The sequence below is a fragment of the Rhipicephalus sanguineus genome, chromosome 6 (assembly GCF_013339695.2).
Source record: "Rhipicephalus sanguineus isolate Rsan-2018 chromosome 6, BIME_Rsan_1.4, whole genome shotgun sequence".
Taxonomy (NCBI): Eukaryota; Metazoa; Arthropoda; class Arachnida; order Ixodida; family Ixodidae; genus Rhipicephalus; species Rhipicephalus sanguineus.
In genome coordinates this window covers 133,242,763-133,261,074 of record NC_051181.1, presented here as the reverse complement: position 1 = coordinate 133,261,074, position 18,312 = coordinate 133,242,763, and the positions used below count along the sequence as shown (strand labels likewise).

Here is an 18,312-nt window from a genome sequence, read left to right as displayed (position 1 = left end):
AGCAACGCACTGGAAGACTATATGAAGTAAGAGCAGCAGCTTTAGGGGAGATGTGCTATCGCTTCGTGCTCCCGAACTGCGGGGTCCTGTCGACAAGCCTGAGGCGTTAAGCTGTAGCTCGCGCGCAGCTGCACGTTGTTCCTTATTGCAAACTGGAATGCGAGCGCGCTTTTTCTTCAGCGTGACTGGTGTTTAGGTGAAGCTCTTTGGCTGGCGTCGCAACGACACGCGACGCGCGCGTTCGCGGCCCTATCTGCGTGCAGCTCACGCGAACGGCGCGAAGACGACTTGGAGGAAGTACGCACACTCGCGTGACCTTGGCTGAGCAGCGCTCGAAGGTCAGATTCACGCAATGAACCGTTTATTGGGCTTGTGCCCGGAGAAGTAGAGCTATCGCTCTATAAATAAAAGTTCTCCTAGCACAGCTCCACAATATAGAATTGCTTTACGAGCTCACTTAGAGAAGCAACTTTAATAAAATAAGACCACTTGGTTACTGTGGGTCGAACCCCTCGTCGAGGGCCCCACTGGCTATTGCGGCTCGCTGGGCCTGGTCAAAGATCGGCAATTGACTTCCCAAGTCCAGTTCTCCATTATTCCTGCACTTGTGCTCCCGACTGTACGTACATTTAGGTAGTAGAGATAGCATATAGTAGAGTAGTAAATGGCAAATTTGCTTAACCGTACCGTGTGACCTGCTCATCTGTACAGTAACACGCATAGAAGGGATGTTATAATGTGCGCTGCATCAAACTCAACGTTGGACGTAACGTTCTTACATCCATTGTTACGGGACAATTCGCGCTTGCTTCGGCATCGTCGACGCGGTAGGCATAACAAATAATGACAATATTGCGCATTGTGTGGATATGAAATCGAGCTCTCGGTGTTCAGTGCACTTGTGTGCGCAGAATATTACGTCGAAATGGGCACGATAACGCACAGAGTTGTGGAATGACGGAAAGCTCTTTCTTTCTACTGGAATAGCGCGTATCTCCGAATTGCCAAGATGCATCGAAGCGTTCTAGTTCGAAGAATTATTGTTCTCTGACCTTCTTGTAGTTCAGTCGGAAAAAAAATTATTTGTTGATGGAGAACTGCGAGAAATAGACAAACAAAAAAAAAAAGCAGCTGCGTCAGCTAGCGATTGTTCTCGCATTTCACAATTGTAGCTAGTGTAGTATATAATAAGGCATGCGGCATCCCCTAAATCGCACTTGTGCAGGTCTTGGAGCAACAGCCACCCTGAACAATACAGCAACCATGAGGGCCTTCGTAGCCATTGCTCTTCTATCCGCAGGTGAGGTTCTGAGACTCAGTGGTCACACCACAACCTTTTTTTGATAACGCAATTTCACATGCTAATGTTCTAAGCCTACATGCTTAAACAGAAACAAGAAAACGAACAACTAAATATTATCGCATTCTTATCGGGTACTTTAAAAAAAATCAACTAAGTTCTAGTGCCGTGGAACCATTACGTGCCAATTAACAATGTAAAATTATCATTGTCTTAAAAATGTTTCGTTGATCTGTGTAGAACAATCTATGTGATGGGCGAGCTTAGTGACTCAAGCAGAACACCGTGTTTAATTGGTGATTAAGTAGAAGCGTCCACGGCAATGGTTATCTTGTACAAAAGCAGGCACGAAATTCTTAAATGTTTGCACACTTCGAGACAACCGTACTGCGTCTTCTTCAAGCAGGGACGATTAACTGCTTTTGGTAGCTTTCAAACCTTTCTGTTATGCGCCTAGGCGCACGTAGCCATGTATACTAATACTACTGCAGAAGGCAAAGGAGGGCGTTTTCAATATGAGGAACCTCTAGTTTAATCAAGAAAGCCCGAAACCGAGCATTTGCCTTACCACAAGAGAGCAAGGAGCAAGAGTGCCGTGAGAGTGCGAAAAGGGGATCACGTCTTGCATTTGTTAAATATTTGGCTCGCATAATATGAGTATGTGTAAAGTCGCAGCAATGAAGATATTGTAAATTTTAGGCTATGAGCCGGCAAGAAAGACTTCGTTCCAAACGCCCGAATTTGGCCATTATTACTTCCTTTCTTTTTATGTGGGCCAGTGGGATGGAATATTTCCCAATTGTTTACAAAAGCTTAATATTCGGCACTGGTTCATACGATGGTCAAAGAGGTACGAAGTAGAATGAAAGAAGAACCAGAAGTTTGTGGCTAGAAGTAATTTATTTTTCGGCATGGTTCGCCGGCTGTACTTGAGGCTGTGCATTACGCTTAAGAATGCAGATGTGAAATTTTGATCGTGAGAGTTTTGAGGCGTCGATACGGGAACCCCACGATGTATTTTTACATATTTGCGTAAGCGTGAGCACACATAAAATGTTAGTGTCGCGGCCACCATTGCTGTCTACATTTCCGAAGTAGGCGGTATGTCATTTGAAATTGTTTAAGTCTACCAATGGCAATGGCTGGAGCGAATCTTTCTTGATAGCTCTTCTTTTTTTTAAACTAATTTCAGCCTCACTGGCCTATGCTGGCCCCCGTACCGTTCGTAAGGTGGATGTTCTTGGCAGTGGAAGTCTCGGAGGAAGTGGGGTCGGTGTGGCCAGACCTGGCGGAGCCCCCGGAGCACTTCCTGGAGCTGGTGTAGCTGGTGGTGCCGCAGGGTTTCCCTCGCTACCCTCACGGGGTTCATCTGTAGGAGGGTTCCCAAGCGCTTTTCCTGGAAGTCCCAGCTCTTCCCCTTCTGGCAGTTCGGTATCTGTTGGAGCTAGTGCAGCATCCGCGGGGCGACCTGGTTTTTCGGGCTCTTTTGGCTTCTCTCCAGTAGGAGGCTTTTATGGTCCAGCTAGCTTTGGAGGTTATGGTGGCTTTTACAATGGTCCCGCTTTCTACCCTGGGTATTACGGATATGACGGCTTTGGCGACTACTACGGCAATGGCTTCGGTCATGGAGGTTATTACGGCGGTGGTTTCTATCCATACTATGGCTCCGGCTACGGCTCTGGCTGGGGTTTTGGTGGTTTCGGAGGCAACTACGGTGCCCCGTTCGGTGGTCACTACTGGTTCCCAGGTAGCGGTTCATTCGGTCAGTTCGTTGGCCAGCGTCCCGCTGGATTCCCCTCCGTCTCTGGTAACTTGGGCAATGTCCGTAGCTCTTCCGCATCCCCTCGAGCCGCCACAGCATCGAGTGGAAGTTCTGCCTCGAGCAGCTCCAGGTAAGCCTTTCCCAGAACGCGTAGCTGTAATAAGTTTTCTTGTGTGCTTAAAGTTTTCAGTCGCCAACACCCGACATTTACTTTATTGCAGAAATATGGTTAGCTGGGCCAGTTTGTATGAACCCTTGTAAAAAAAGCGCTAAAATAAAGATGAAGCACGTAGGGAGGTCTGGACGACTACTTGTTTTTGTCCATACCTCCCTGTGTGCTTCGTCGGTTTTCGCGTTGTATTTACGATGATTTACGTTATGATGGCGCTAACGCACGCGTAAGTTGCTGCCTAGCCGTAAAGACGTATTGAGCTTTTACGAAGTCACTTATTCGTTTGGCAAGAACAACTAAAATGATATCTGTCTAAATTATGCGCACAACTATGAAATATAAGCCCGAATCAAATAATCTTCAGTCATTACCTCGACTACACCGTCTAACCTATGCGCTACACATCGTACGCGAAGTAGAAATCAAACATATTAAATCTACAGCGGCTCAGAAATGTTACCTCTATGTAGTATTCGTATCTACGTTAGCCCCCTTGTTCAAATTTGCTTTGTTATTCCGCCCATGTCGCACATTCTTGAACAGGAAGCATTGTTCACAATTAGTGAGGTGTCTTTATCGTTCTAGGCTTTTTTTTTTTAAATTAACATCCGGCTTACGTACCACTATTTTTCCTTTCTATCCTTTAGCCAATAATAAGATGATGTCACCATTCCCGGCCATCCTGTGAAAACCACGGTAAGTGTGACCTGTACAAGAACCTCACTTGTGACGATTAACTTGTATTAGGACTATATTTCGTAACGAAATCCTAAGCTTCTCTTTTTGCCTTTTGTTATTTCCTCGTGTGGTGGTATGACTAAATAGTTGTCGTGACTGGTATCCAGAAATCTATATAACCAGTAGTAAACAGCGCTTACGAGACGAGTCTACCGATATTAAAATACTCTGAAACAAATGTGCTCCAATGGACGACATACACCATGAGAGGCTAATGATGACGTCTAACTCGGTATTTTAGCACCATTTTAATCATGTTAGAGCATGTTTACATGCCAGGCTTATCTTGTACAAAAAGCTACTTTTTTTGCGGTATAACGCAAATTAGTGTACGATTGGCTCGGAATAAACGGCGCAAAAAAACGTAGGCATGGGTGGATGAATCTGACGGATAATTCGAAATGTTGGGATAGTATATAAAAAAAATCGTTGTCCATTGTTTGGTTCTTAGTTTCGCTAAGAATTTTTATTATTCCGCCAAGTATTGAATAACCTGTTTTACGTTTTTGTTTGCACAATCGCCCTCTTTTGCCAGGAAGAAATATTTTATTATCAGTGGATTGGTACTTTCATTTTCCCAAATCAATTAAGATTAATATTATGTGCATTTTCCTCTGTTTCAGAACCGCAGCGACTATTTACGGCGATTTTAAAGAACAAGGTCAACTACCTCTGCATTAAAATGACAATTTTCGCCAATGCTTTTGCTAATGCTCACAATAAACAAAATATTCACATTGGAATTAATGTGGTGCGTCGTTATGTCTAATGGCCTGCAATAGTTTTATATAGTCGTTTTATAGCCGCGCCTCCGTAAGGAGCGACGCACCGCTATTAAAAAATTGGCGGAGACTGCTTTGTACCGATATTTCGGAGTATCCCCGGGTTTCGCAGGAGACAGAAATTGTTAAGAAATTTTGAGAATTGGATACTGTAATATTTACTTTGTTTCATTACCTACAACGTGAGCCCAAGACGACGTGAACGAATTAGACACGCAGCACGCGCGCTGACCTGCTTTTATTTTTTTTACTCACGCGATGTCGCAAAGGCAAGGAGAACGAAGTACACGCGCTCGCGTGATCTTAGCTGAGCTGGAACATCAGATTCACGCAAAGAGCCGTTTTGCAAGTTTGTAGCTGGAGGAGTAGAGCTATCGCTCTAAAATTAAAAGAAGCTTTAGCACAGCTCCGCAAGGTAGAATCGCTTTACAGTGCAATGGTTGGTCAAGCTCACTTAGGCTGTATTGCTAGATTTCAAACAAAGTACTCCGTCTGAAAAGAAAATAAATTCTTTGAGGTGCCAAAGAGAAAGAGCAACAAATTTAGAAGTCACGCGGTTTCTTATGCATTTGCCGAAGACGACTCGAAGGCGAAAGCCAACGTCTTATTTTACCTGTCAGCGCCAAACGCGGTTTTGCACTGCCTCCGGGTTCGCAGGCATTGTAATTTCTTGCACTTCGCTTGGTTTTGCAGTGTCTCCGGGATGGGCGCTTTGACCAAGCAACGATGTCATGTGATGAAATCATCATTTGACGTCAATTAGGTGACGTCAAAGTGAAATCATGATGACGTCACCAATTTGGCGCCATAGGACGTCATCACTCCATGATGACTTTTTTGCATCACTCGTATTGACGGCGACGGTCTCTGTTTGTGTTTGATAAGGCATCTAGAAAGCCCTTGCCTTAAGGGAGCCCTGCAACTTTTTCAGCATGGTCAGAAAACGCTGCCGATCGGTAGTCGAGGCTGCTGAGAACACGCGAGCCAAACATTATAGCGCAGCACGCGGCCTGGTATTTGCAATTAATTCTCGAAGTCAGCTGGAACTCGCTCCCTCGTCTCTCTACAAATGATGCCATATAGTCAAATGACCGTGCCATATAGCCAAATTCACGGCCGTTGCCTGATTTCAGCATCTAAGCTGCACAGTTACCGCGACCGCCGCGGAAGGCAGCTACGTACCTGCGCGCTTGCTTGCTATCACACTGTAAGTAACTCGCGCGTTAGAAGAAAAGAAAAGTGCGCTAGGTCATGACACGTGCGTGACGTATCTTCTTCCCCCGTGTCATCCCTCCCTGCTTAGCCTCCAGCGCGCTCGTCGGGACGAGAGAAGAGAGAGAGTAATTACAGCCTGCGACAAAGCTCTGTAACTCCGCTCGTGCTTGACGGATTCTAATGAAAATTTGCGTTGGTCGATTTGTGAGGCAATGAAATGTAATGAAGCCATTCGATGGCTACATAGAAAAGTGTTGCAGGACCCCTTTAAAAACACTGGCTTAGCTCGGCTATGCCAGGATATACGTAGCGTTAGCAAAGGCTCAGCCGATTATTCTGAGCTTTCCACACTGTCTAGGATTAGCTTGATTGTCATGCTTACTGCTGCTCCAATGACACGCACACGGTATACGTATTATGTGGCACATGCATATTTATTTTTGCTCAACGTCAGGTTGCTTCTCTATTGCCACAAAGACGGCTCGGTGGTCAGTGAAGTAACACGCTGCGGTCTCTATGGCCCCAACACAGTAACCGCTAATTGCCAGGCAACTACTTCGGGATCCGATGAGATAAGCTTCTCGGCTCTTCTGCGCCGTCAAGCAGCATTTGCGCTCTCCTCCTCCATGGCGTTAAGGCCCGAACACACGTACGCGTTGCCGCGCGTCAACGCGTGACTTTTTGACGCGGCGCCGCGCCCTCACCCTATGGCAAGAGAGGGCGTGCGGCTACGCGAAGCTGCGCGCCCTTCCTCTCCATAAGGAGAGGGCGCGGCGCCGCGTCAAAAAGTCACGCGTTGACGCGCGGCAACGCGTACGTGTGTTCAGGCCTTTACCCACCTGCAAACGCCAGTCATAGGCGCTATCAAGCGGCCCCAGCACAGTGTCAGACGGCGACTGCACAGCGAAGGCAAATAGCTGCGCGCGCGCTGGCGCCACTGTGTCTACGACGTCACTCTTCTCGAATGCGGCGCAGACCAGCAGCTGAGAGCCGCGCGCGGCGGTGTCGGAGAGCGCGTGAGATGCCAGCTCCGGTGACCCAGCTGTGTGACATCACTGATCCTCGAGCATGCGCAGCACGGCTCATGACGCTCCACGCGAAATCGGCTCCGGCTAGGCAAATGTAACTAACGCTACAAAAGTGTATTTTGCACTAGTGGCGCAAGGCTGGAACCAACAGCGGAGTTAGTGTTCGACCTAGCTTTTTCTAAGTTTTTGCTGGTGATGTGATGTCAAGCCTTTGCTAGAGATGCTAAGTTTGTACAAGAAGTACTAAGTACGCTTAGGCATGGCTATCCTTCTCCGGTTTCGGTTAGTTCCCCACACTACGCACAAGTCACGTGATTTTGGCCGGAACATATCACGTGACCAGTTGTTACGTGATTTTAGTTAAGTGACTAGCTGGTACGTGATGCTGTGTGATTTTTAGCCACGTGACTAGTTACGTGATGTTACGTGATTTCAGTCACGTGACTACATTTACGTGATGCCAAGCCTTTGCTAAGTTTTTACTAGAAGTACTAAGTACTCACGCTGTAATAAACAGCGCAAAAGAAACTAGAGACAAAAGGGAAGAACACGGGACAAGCGCTGTTGTTCTTCCCTTTTGTCTCTAGTTTTTTCGCGCTGTTTATTACTATGAATACATACCAACTATCCCAGCTTTCTACTCTCTTGTACTAAGTACGCTTAGGCATGGCTATCCTTTTCTGGTTTCGGTTAGTTCCCCACACTACGCACAAGTCACGCGGTTTTGGCAGGAACATATCCCGTGACCAGTTGTTACGTGATTTTAGTCACGTGACTAGCTGGTACGTGACGCTGTGTGATTTTTAGCCACGTGACTAGTTGCGTGATGTTAAGTGATTTCAGTCACGTGACTACATTTACGTGATGTTAGTCACGTGACTGTTACGTGGTTTTGGCGGGCACATGCCACATGACTAGCTGTAGCATGATGTTACGTGATTTTGAGTCACGTGACTAGTTGTTACGTGACGTTACGTGATCTTTAGTCGCGTAACATACCCGCTCATCATAATTATTGCATTCTACGGCCGGACAAATCGGCACACGTGTTCTGGGAGGAAAGCAGAAGTTGAAGAAGAGCACGAAGCGAGCGCGTGCCGGTTCATTTCCATTCGTGCTACCAGGCGCAACGAAAAGCTTTAAAAAATAAGACTGCGTGGTCTACTCAACTTCAGCATTAATATCAACCTTACGTAGGCTCACGTTTATGCTCACGTCTACACTCGCATACTTCAACGCACCAGCGTTGAAACACCAGCACAAAGTATATTGAACAGAGGAGAGGGAGAGAGAAGAGAAAGGAAAGACAGGGAGCTTAACCAGAAGAATTCTCCGGTTTGCTACCCTGTACGTGGGAAGGGGGAAAGGGATGTAAAAGAATATAAAAAGAAGAAGAGATCAGATGCTTTAAAGGGGTAGGAGGCAGTGCCTTGACCAAGCCCCCCCCTCCCTCCACAAATCTTTCACCGGAGTTTTTGATAAAGATATATCATGTCAGTCATCTCTTTCAATGAAAATGTCCTTACTGGATTGCAACCACTGAAAACTCGTATTTGAAGGTACGAGATCAAAATGCGCCATGTAGAGCACCGATCATTTGAGATATTGGTGTTAAAGAGCATTGTCTGCGTGGTCGCTAAAGCTAATTATGCGCTAACGTACTCACGAGTCGACTGGCTCAGACTAAGATATAACCGTGAGTCTGAATGGTTCCGAGTGAGTAATATTTTGGTGAGTTTGAGTCCGAGTGAGTAGGGTTGACAAAAATTCTGATAAGCCTGAATCCGAGTGAGCCCCTAAGGGCGAAATATATCTCATGAGTGAGTCTGAGTGAGCTCCACATTTTTTGCCGAGCTATGGTGGTTACTGTGGGTGAGCCCATCGTCGAGGGCTTCACTAGCTAGTCCGGCACGCCGGGCCTAGTCAAGGGTAGCTATTTAGCTTCCGAAGTCCAATTCGCTGTTAAACCTACACTTGTGCTCCCGACTGCTTATACATTTAGGTAGTAGAGATAGCAGTAAATAGTAAAGGAGTAAATCACAAATTTTATAAACCGTGAGGTGTGACTTGCTAATCTGTACAGCGACATGCATAAAAGAGATGTTATAAGGTGCGCTGCATTGAATTCGATGTTGAACGAAATGTTCCGGAGTGGGTTGTTATGAGACAATGCTAGCTTGCTTCGGCATCGTCGGCGTGGTGCATATAACAAAAAAAAGCCACAGTTTCGCCGCAACGGCGAAGGAATGAATGCGATAGCAACAAATTGGAATGTAACGCGAAGAATGGAAAGCAGCTCGAAATTTCTAGCGCGTCGCTCAAGCGCAAAGGACGCACGAAAAGAACACACACAGGACGAGCGCGAACTATCAAGTGTCACAGTTGTTAGTTATTTCTGTTTGAACAGCGTGCTCGTTTCGCAAAAGCGGCCGCTGCAGCGAGCGAAGTGACCTTCGTGCGCTCTGTAACTTCAGCGCGGACATCGCGGTGCAAGCTAAGACATACAGCCCCTCTCCTCCCTCCACAAGATAAGCGCACACGAAGGTGACCACGCCCGGTAGGGCGAAGTGCACGGAGGCGCGCGCGCAACGCAACGAGTGGGCCGATGACCTTTAAAGCACGCCCCTCGCGCACTTCGCGCCATCTCGCTGGTGAGCAAGAAAGCACGCTGAAGTAAATGGTGTATACAAATAGCTCACATTTAGCATGCTGAAAGACGGTACTCTTCGTGGCCTAGCCGTCTGACGCCGCGCGCTGCGGAGCGAGAGGTCGCCCGTTCGATTCGGCGCGTCGAAAAGTATCTCTGAATATATATATATATATATATATATATATATATATATATACACGCAGTCTGCGTATCTGCGTATATTTACCCGGACCTAGAATCATCTTTTCTCGACATATATATATATATATATATATATATATATATATATATATATATATATATATATATGTATATGTATATATATATACGGGACATGACGGCGACGCCGACAGTCCATAGTACATAGTATTTGTATTTGTTTGCGCATAATGTTACGTCGAGGTCGAGACGGTAGCGTACAGAGGGACGAAATGACGGAAAACTCTTTCTATTTTATTTCGAATAGTGCACATCTCCGAATCGTCAACATGCATCGAAGCGTTCTGGCCAGAAGAATCAATATTGTTTCTCTTTCGTGGAATTCATCGAAAACGAAATGAATTGTTGCTGGGCAACTGCAAAAAATAAAATAAATAAATAAACAGACGTACAAGGAAAGCTGCTTCAGCTAGCTACTGTTCTCGCATTTCACAATTGTACCTGGGGTAGTATATAACAGGGGTTGCAGCAACCCCGAAATCGCACTTGTGCAGGTTTTGGAGCAACAACCGCCCGGCACAACGCAGCAACCATGAGGGCCTTCGTCGTCATTGCACTTTTATCCGCAGGTGAGATTGCGAGAGTCAGTGGCCGCACCACAACTTTTTTTTTTCAAATAGCGAGAATTGAAGTGCTGTACCTGCGATATCGCATGCTAAATTTTTACTCAGCCTATTTGGCTAAACAGAAACGAGAAAACGAACAAGTTAATATTATCGAATTCGCATTCCGTCATAATGTACTTCGAAAAATAACATGCAACTTTCACAACGTATAATCTAAAATTTTGATTGCTTTCAACATGTTTCGTTGCTTTGAAAATGCTCCATCGCAGACTATGCTTTGAGCAAGTTTAATGACTCGAGCAGACCACCGTGTTATATTGCGGACTTATTGGAAGCGTCCGCGGAAATGGTTCATTGGAGTTCTTATGCAAAAGTAGCCGCGCAACTTTTAAATGTTTGCCCACCTTTAGACAAAGGTGGCGCGTCAATATATAGAACTTTCTGGGATATGAAATATTTGTCTCATCAAAGGCAGTGATTTCGTGAAAACAAATATTTAGCGATATAGTAAAACTTTTAATAAGAGTAATTTTTTAAAACTGAACGTTATTGTGCGTAGATTCAAAGTGAGATTTGTAAAATACGATTAGTTCTCCCATGTGGACCTGATTAGCGCTGACGTGAAATCTGATTGAAAAAATAATTATGGAACACAAGGTGTTAAGGCTGTACGGGCATTTATACCTTTCTTGATATGCTCAGCGACGTGTGTGGCAGCTTTAATACGGCTTTTAAAATACCTTAGTGATTCACAACAAGTGTAACCTAATGGTGCTGGAATGTCGAAGTACAGTAATGGTTTGTTTTGTAAGACATCGCTTGAACTGGAGGAATGGTGGTTTTATTGTCCATTTATTAAACTTAGCCGTACCAATTGCAAAATTTAAGCCATTAGCATAACGTCATGAATCCGAGCTAGTAAAGTACCATGAATCGCTTCCGTTTGTTGAAGCCGTCAAGGTAGGATTTACATTTTTTTTTTTTTCAAGTTTTACGAACACTTCGCTCTCGTTAAGACGGAAGTGCACAAGTTATGTTGGAGAATTGTGAGTTTCGTGGAGCACGATGGCATGATTCGTGTCTTATGTCACTAATACTTTACGCACTTTATTTACTAACTTATTGGAGATAGTACGTTTGGCCCCTACGTAAAACTCTCGCTGTTTGTGTTCGAAATATGTAACACACTGCAAATTCATCGGACCGGAGACCATTTTGCATTGTGAAGGTATCAAACATGAAGTCGACGTTGTCTTTTGCTGCGCAAATACTGAGATTATGCATCTTTTACTCATTGTAGCATAAACTGCTTACCCCTTGATACCGAATGAGTGATGTACTAAAGGCAGCGTGGACGATTAATTTGTTTTTGATGACTTTACATACATACATACATACATACATACATACATACATACATACATACATACATACATACATACATACATACATACATACATACATACATACATACATACATACATACAAAGAACTTTATTGAAGGACCAGAGGGACTGGTGTAAGGAAGTCCTAAGACCCCCTCAACCAGTCGACGGCTCCACCCAGGTCGGCACCGGAAGATGAAGACCCTCCGCGATGGCCCGGGCCCTCCGAACAGCCAGTAGCTGCAGACCGAGGTCCGGGCTGTGTAACCTCCGCCGCCACGAGTCCTCGTCACATAAATCCGCCCCACGTTCGCGGGGCACTGCCAGAGCATGTGAGCTAGCGAGCAACTCTCGAGGCCGCAACGAAGACACTCGTCTTGAAAGTTCGGCTCTATCCTACGATACGTTCGCGGGCAGAGATATGTGCCCGTTTGTAGGAGTCTAAAAGTGATTCCCTGGTTTATTTTGAGCCTAGCATTAGGAAGAGGAAAACGCCTCCTACCCGGCTTGTAGCTAGACGTAATCTCATGGAACGTAGTCAAAGGATCCTTTCTGAGGTCAATGCGCCGCCCCCCCCCCCCCCCCCCCCGCCACTCGCCTCACCACCCTCCACACGGTTCGTGCATTCACGTGCAAGGGTGTGAGCGCTGGCATTAGGATTAACCCCATCAATGCTCTCAACGTGCGCTGGAAACCAATATATCATAACCATCATCATCATCACCATCATCATCAACCGTCATCATCAGATAACCATCAACCCATCTCGACTGTCTGCGACCACTCCGAATGAGCCGTGCCGCCTGCTGCGAAATCAAACCTCCAGAGAAGGCCCGAACGGCCGATCTTGAATCCGAGTAAACCACACAAGGCACCGCTGCTGCCTGAAAGGCCCGCCGCGTACTGTACTCTGCAGCGTCCACAAAAAGCGCCGCTTTAGCATCGCTACCTACACTTCGAAGAGGAGCCCGAGCTCGAGCTTCACGACGGCCTGCATGGTGCACCGGATGAATGTTGCGCGGTATAGGATCCACCTTAATATCCCCCTGCTCGTCGCCTGTGAGCTGAACTCCGTCAGACACCTCCACCCTATGAGCCACAATGCCAACCTCATCCAAGATCCTCAAACCAGCCTTAGTGCTGGGCAGACGAGCCACCTGCGCCGCAAAGTGCGCCTCAATCAGCTCATCAACCATGTTGTGCAAACCCAGCTCCAGAAGCCGCTCAGTGTTAGTCGTCTGCGGAATTCCCAGAATCCTCTTGAGTCCGACCCTGATGAGCGTATCAATCTTCTTCTTCTCTGTCCCAGTCCATTGCAAATATGGAACATGACTAAACATTCACATGACTAATAAAAAAGCATCAAAAACCCTTAGTAATAGATCCTCTCTTGAACCACCACGCTTACTCGTAATCCGGGAGATCAAGCGCAAGATGTTGCTCGCCTGACCCCCCAATCGCTCAATGGCTCCTCTGTTACAGCCTCGCACGTCAATCCACAGACCCAGGATCCTCACAGAATCCACTCTCGGAACAACCATCCCCTCCCGAGACCACAGCCTCACCGGAAGGGAATCCAAAGGCTCAAGGTTCCGCATGCCCTGTCGCGCCTTCCGAAAGAGTAAGAGCTCCTACTTCTTCGGAGAGAGCACGAGGCCCGTACCCTCAAGAAAACGCTCCGTGACGTATAGCGCCTCCTGCAGGGACTCTTCAAGCGTGGCGAGAGAGCCACCCTTACACCACACGGTAATATCGTCAGCACAAATAACATGCCCAATGCCAGGCACCCCTGCTAGCAGTTCCGACAGCCTTTGCAGAGCAATATTAAAGAGTAAAGCGAACAAGACCGACCCTTGCGGCGCGCCCTTCTCACCCAACTCGTACTCCTAACTCAAAACAGAGCCAAACCTAAGACGTGCTCTCCTCTCCGCAAGAAAAGATTGCGTGAACCGATAAGATTTACGTCCCAAACTCAGCAAAGAGATCTCCCTGAGTATGTGCTCATGAGCAACCGTATCAAACGCCTTAGCAAGATCCAACGCCAAGATCCCCTTGACATCACACGTAGGATTATTCAGAACGGCCCGCTGAATAAGGAGAAGGGCATCCTGTGTGGACAGCGCTCGCAGGAAACCGACCAGATTCTGTCTGAAGAGTTCATGTTGCTCTACATACTCCGTGACCCGATTATGAATCGCATGCTCTGCAACCTTGCCCAGACACGACGTGAGTGAAATCGGACGCAGGTTGCCTACATGAGGAGGTTTACCAGGCTTAGGGATGAGGACCACCGCGGCAGTACGCCACTCCGAAATTAGGCATGTTCTGTTTGATGACTTTCAAAACATTTCTATTATGTGCCTACGCGCACGTAGCCATATATACTACTGCAGAAGGAAAACAAGTGAGCGTCTTGAGTATCAGAAACCTGCAGTTTAATGAAGCAACATTTTCCTTAGCACTGGAAAGCAAGGAGCAAGAATGCAGTGAGTTGTATCAAAAAAGGCTCACCTTTTGCATTCGTTAAATGTTTAACTCGCATAATATGAGTTCGTGCAAAAGCGGTAGCAGTGCGAACACCGCATATTTCCGGCTGTAAGCTGGCAAGAAAGACTTACCTCATAACGCCAAAATTTGACTAGTATTACTTTCTATTTTTATGTGGGCCAGCAAGTTCAAATATTTTCCCACTTCTTTAGAGTAGCTTAATGTTCGGCACTAATAGATACGATTGTCAAAAAGCTGAGAAATAAAATGAAAAAAAAGCAAGAGAAGTTGGTGTGGAAAAATAATTTATTATTCGCCATAGTTTGTCGTCTGTACTTGAGTACAGTGGTTGTACTTGTACTGTATACGTAAGAATGTACATGTGAAATTCCGTTAGTGAAAGTTTGGAGACAAGGATACGAGAGGCACACAATGTGCTTCGACACATTTCGCAATCGTGAGCGCACATAAAATGTTAAGAAAAGAAAATTGACAAGCACCCGTTTGTAGCATGAAGCCACAAGAAACTCCATACGGATTTATCAGAAAGAAAGCTTCTTAGTTGCCAAAGAATTCCTCTTAGTCTGGGGGTTTGACCCGGGACGACCGGGAAGGTCGTTCTTCCAACTGCGCTAACCAGGAAGCTAGCAATTGGCAGCGCGAGGGCGAATTAATTGACAAATCGAAGCACATCGACGCAGAATATTGCAAATGAGTTCTGCGGAATCTCGCAAGGTGGCTGAATTTAAGAAAGTTTTTCATAACCTTTTCGGGTTAAGAAGGGTTAGGAAAAGCCTTAAGTGTTAAGAAAGACTTTCTTAACCGTTCCGCCACCTTGCGCAATTTCGCATGACTCATTTGCAGCATAAAAATTACACCATCTCCCGCTAAAGGGGACCATGAGGTGATGCGAAGCCGGAGCACTTGCACGATCGCGTTCCGTTGGCGTTCGTTGGGCATGCTACCGACCTCGCGTCGTGGAACGTGAAGAGGGACGCTACGCGCGTCGTATCTTCCATCTAGCCTGGCCGTTAATTCTCACAGGTCGAGCGGGGAACGCGGTCGACAGGCGGGCGAGAGTGAGGCAGCGTAGGAGAGGAGGGAGAAGGGGAGGGGACGCGCATGCGCTCGAGCTCATCGCGACGTTGCGCAGGAGAGAATTTCGGCATGTCTAGCCCGCGTTTCAGAGGAAGAGTGGAAAGGGGGAGGGGAGAGGGGGAGGAGAGAGGGAAAGTGGAGGGGAGGGAGAGGAAGGGGGTATGGGAGAGGGGGAGGGGAGAGGGAAAGTGGGGAGGGAAAGGGGAGAGGGAAAGTGGAGAGGGGAAGGGGAGAGGGTGTGTGGAGAGGGTATGCGCATGCGCTGTAAGGGTGGTCACGCCGCACACCACCACGACCACCACCACCACCACCACCACCACCACCGGATTGAGCTCCGCCTTAAGATACTTCGCATCTAAAAGGTTGGTGTCGCCGCCCCCAATCGCTGTGTACGTGCACATTGCCGACATACGGCTATAAGGAGTTCTGCGTTTTGAACTTGTTTAAGTCCATCAATGGCTGAAGCGAATCTTTGCTTACATTTGTTTTTTTTTACCTCTTTCAGCCTCACTGGCTTATGCTGGCCCCAGTTCTGATATTAAGGTGGATGTTGGTGGCAGTGGAAGTGGCGCAGGAAATTCGATTGGTGGGGCCAGACCTAGCGGTGTGCCCGGGTCGTTTGCAGGAGTTGGCGTATCAGGTGGAGCAACAGCGTTGCCCGCTCAACCCTCATTAGGTTCGACCGTAGGAGGATTGCCAAGCGCTTTTCCTGGAAGTCCCAGCTCTTCGTCTTCTGGCAGTTCGGGATCTGTTGGAGCTAGTGCAGGATCCGCGGCACGTCATGGTTTCCCGGGCTCTGTTGGCTTCTCTCCAGTAGGAGGCTTTTATGGTCCAGCTGGCTTTGGAGGTTATGGTGGCTTTTACAATGGACCCGCTTTCCACCCTGGGTATTACGGATATGGCGGCTTCGATGACTACTACGGCAACGGCTTCGGCCATGGAGGTTATTACGACGGTGGTTCCTATCCATACTACAGCTACGGCTCTGACTTCGGTTCTGGCTATGGTTCTGGTTTCGGTGGTCACTACTGGTTCCCAGGTCACGGTTCATTGGGTCAGATCGCTGGCCAGCGTCCCTCCGGACTCCCCTCTGTCTCTGGTGGTTTCGGCAGTGCCCGTAGCGCTTCTGCATCTTCTCGACCAGCCGGAGCATCGAGTGGAAGTTCTGCCTCGAGCAGCTCTAGGTAAGCCTCTCTCAGAGCGCGTAGCTCTAATAAGTTTTCTTATGTGCTTAAAGTTTTCAGTCGCTAACACCCGACATTTACTTTATTGCCGAAATGGGGTTAGCTGGGCCAGTTGGTATGAATCCATCGTAAAAAAAATAACAGCGCTAAAACCGAGATGAAGCAGGCAGGAAGCTATGGACGACTACTTATTCTTGTCCACACCTTCCTTTGTGCTTCGTCGGTTTTCGCGTTGTTTTTACGGTGATCTACTTTACGATGGGGCTAACACGCGCGTAAGTTGCTGCCTGGCACTAAGGATTTATTCATCTTTTACGAAGTCATTCATTCGTTTGGCGAAAACAAGAAAATGATTTGTGTCTTAATGATGCACACAACTATGAAATATGAGCGCGAATCAAATACTATTCAGTCCTTACCTCGACTAAACAGTATGACCTAGGCGCCACACATCCTACGCCAATTAGAGATTAAAGACATTAAAGCTACAATGGATCACAAATGTTTTCTCGTGGAAGTATTTGTATTTACAGTAGCACCATTGTCTTATCTGCTTTATTTCGCCTCTGTCACATATACTTGACCAGGAAGAATTTCTCAGAATTATAGTGAAATGTCTAACATTCTCGGCTGCCTTTTTAAATTAACATCCATCTTACGTGCTACTATTTTTCCCTTCTAGCTCGTCTGCCCCATCCTCTAGCCAATAATAAGATAATTTCACCATTCCCGGCTATCCTATGAAACCATGGTAAGTATGAGCTGTGCAAGAACCGGATTTGTGACGATTAGCTTGTATTAGGACCATATTTTGTAACAATTCCCTAAATTTTTTTTGCCTGTTATTATTGCCTCGCGTGACGATATTACTAAATAGTTGTCGTGACTTGTGTCCTAAACATCGCTTAGGAAACGCGTGTTCCGATATTAAAATACTTTCTGATACAGATGTACTGAATTGGGCTACATAAGTGAGAGGCTAACGACGACATCTTTCTAGCTTGGTATCTCAGTACAGTCTTTATCGTGGTTTAGCATGTTTATATGGTAGGCTTAACTTGTACAAGAAGCTACTCTTTCTTACGGTATAACCCAAGTTCTTCGGAATAAACAGCGCAAGAAAAAAAGTTGGCATAGACGGATGAATCTTACGGATAATTAGAAATGTTGGGATGATATATCAAGGAAATTATAATTATTGCCTCCTGTTTGGTTCCTTAGTTTTTAAAGAATTTTTTTATAGTGCGCCAAGTATTGATTAATCTGTTTACGTTTTTGTTTGCAGATTTGCTCTCTTTGGCGAGGAGGAATTATTATATTATTAGTGGATTGGTACTTTCATTTTCCCAAAGCAGTTACGATTAATATTATGCGCATTTTTCACTGTTTCAGAGCCACTGTGATGGTTTTTAAGGAACAATAATAACTACCTATGCGATAAACTGACATTTTGCATCAATGCTACGCTATGGCGCACAATAAATAAAATATTCAAATTGAACTAACGTGGTGCGTTGTCATCTCTAAAGGTCTGCAATGGTTGTATATGGCGACGACCACTTTGTGCTGATACTTCTGAGTATCCCCGGGCTTCGCAGGGACAGGAAATGTTAAGAAATTTTGAAAACAGAAGGGTGCACCTTGGATACTGTGATACTGAGTTCGTTCGTTCGTTCTTCGGTATCCCGAAGACCAGCAGCAAAAATTCAATCGGTTGCTGCCTTTA

At 46.3% G+C, this 18,312-nt stretch overlaps 1 protein-coding gene across 4 annotated transcripts; it reads left to right on the top strand.

Annotated features, from left to right (window-relative positions):
• Window positions 1–947: 947 nt before the first annotated feature.
• Window positions 948–18,021, top strand: LOC119396448 (pupal cuticle protein Edg-91). Of its 4 annotated transcripts, none has more exons than XM_049417110.1 (5): window positions 948–1,300; window positions 2,493–2,834; window positions 16,250–16,586; window positions 17,269–17,337; window positions 17,979–17,997. In XM_049417110.1, exons 1-4 carry the CDS (start codon window positions 1,195–1,197, stop codon window positions 17,294–17,296), a joined length of 813 nt encoding a protein of 270 aa, XP_049273067.1. In that variant the 5' UTR covers window positions 948–1,194; the 3' UTR covers window positions 17,297–17,337; window positions 17,979–17,997. The 4 variants fall into 4 exon arrangements, with proteins under 4 accessions (XP_049273067.1, XP_049273066.1, XP_037519591.1 ...); XM_049417109.1 differs by having other exon boundaries at window positions 949–1,300; window positions 17,872–18,021; XM_037663663.2 differs by lacking the exons at window positions 16,250–16,586; window positions 17,269–17,337; window positions 17,979–17,997 and adding exons at window positions 3,882–3,930; window positions 4,596–4,715 and having other exon boundaries at window positions 1,192–1,300; window positions 2,493–3,192.
• Window positions 18,022–18,312: the final 291 nt, after the last annotated feature.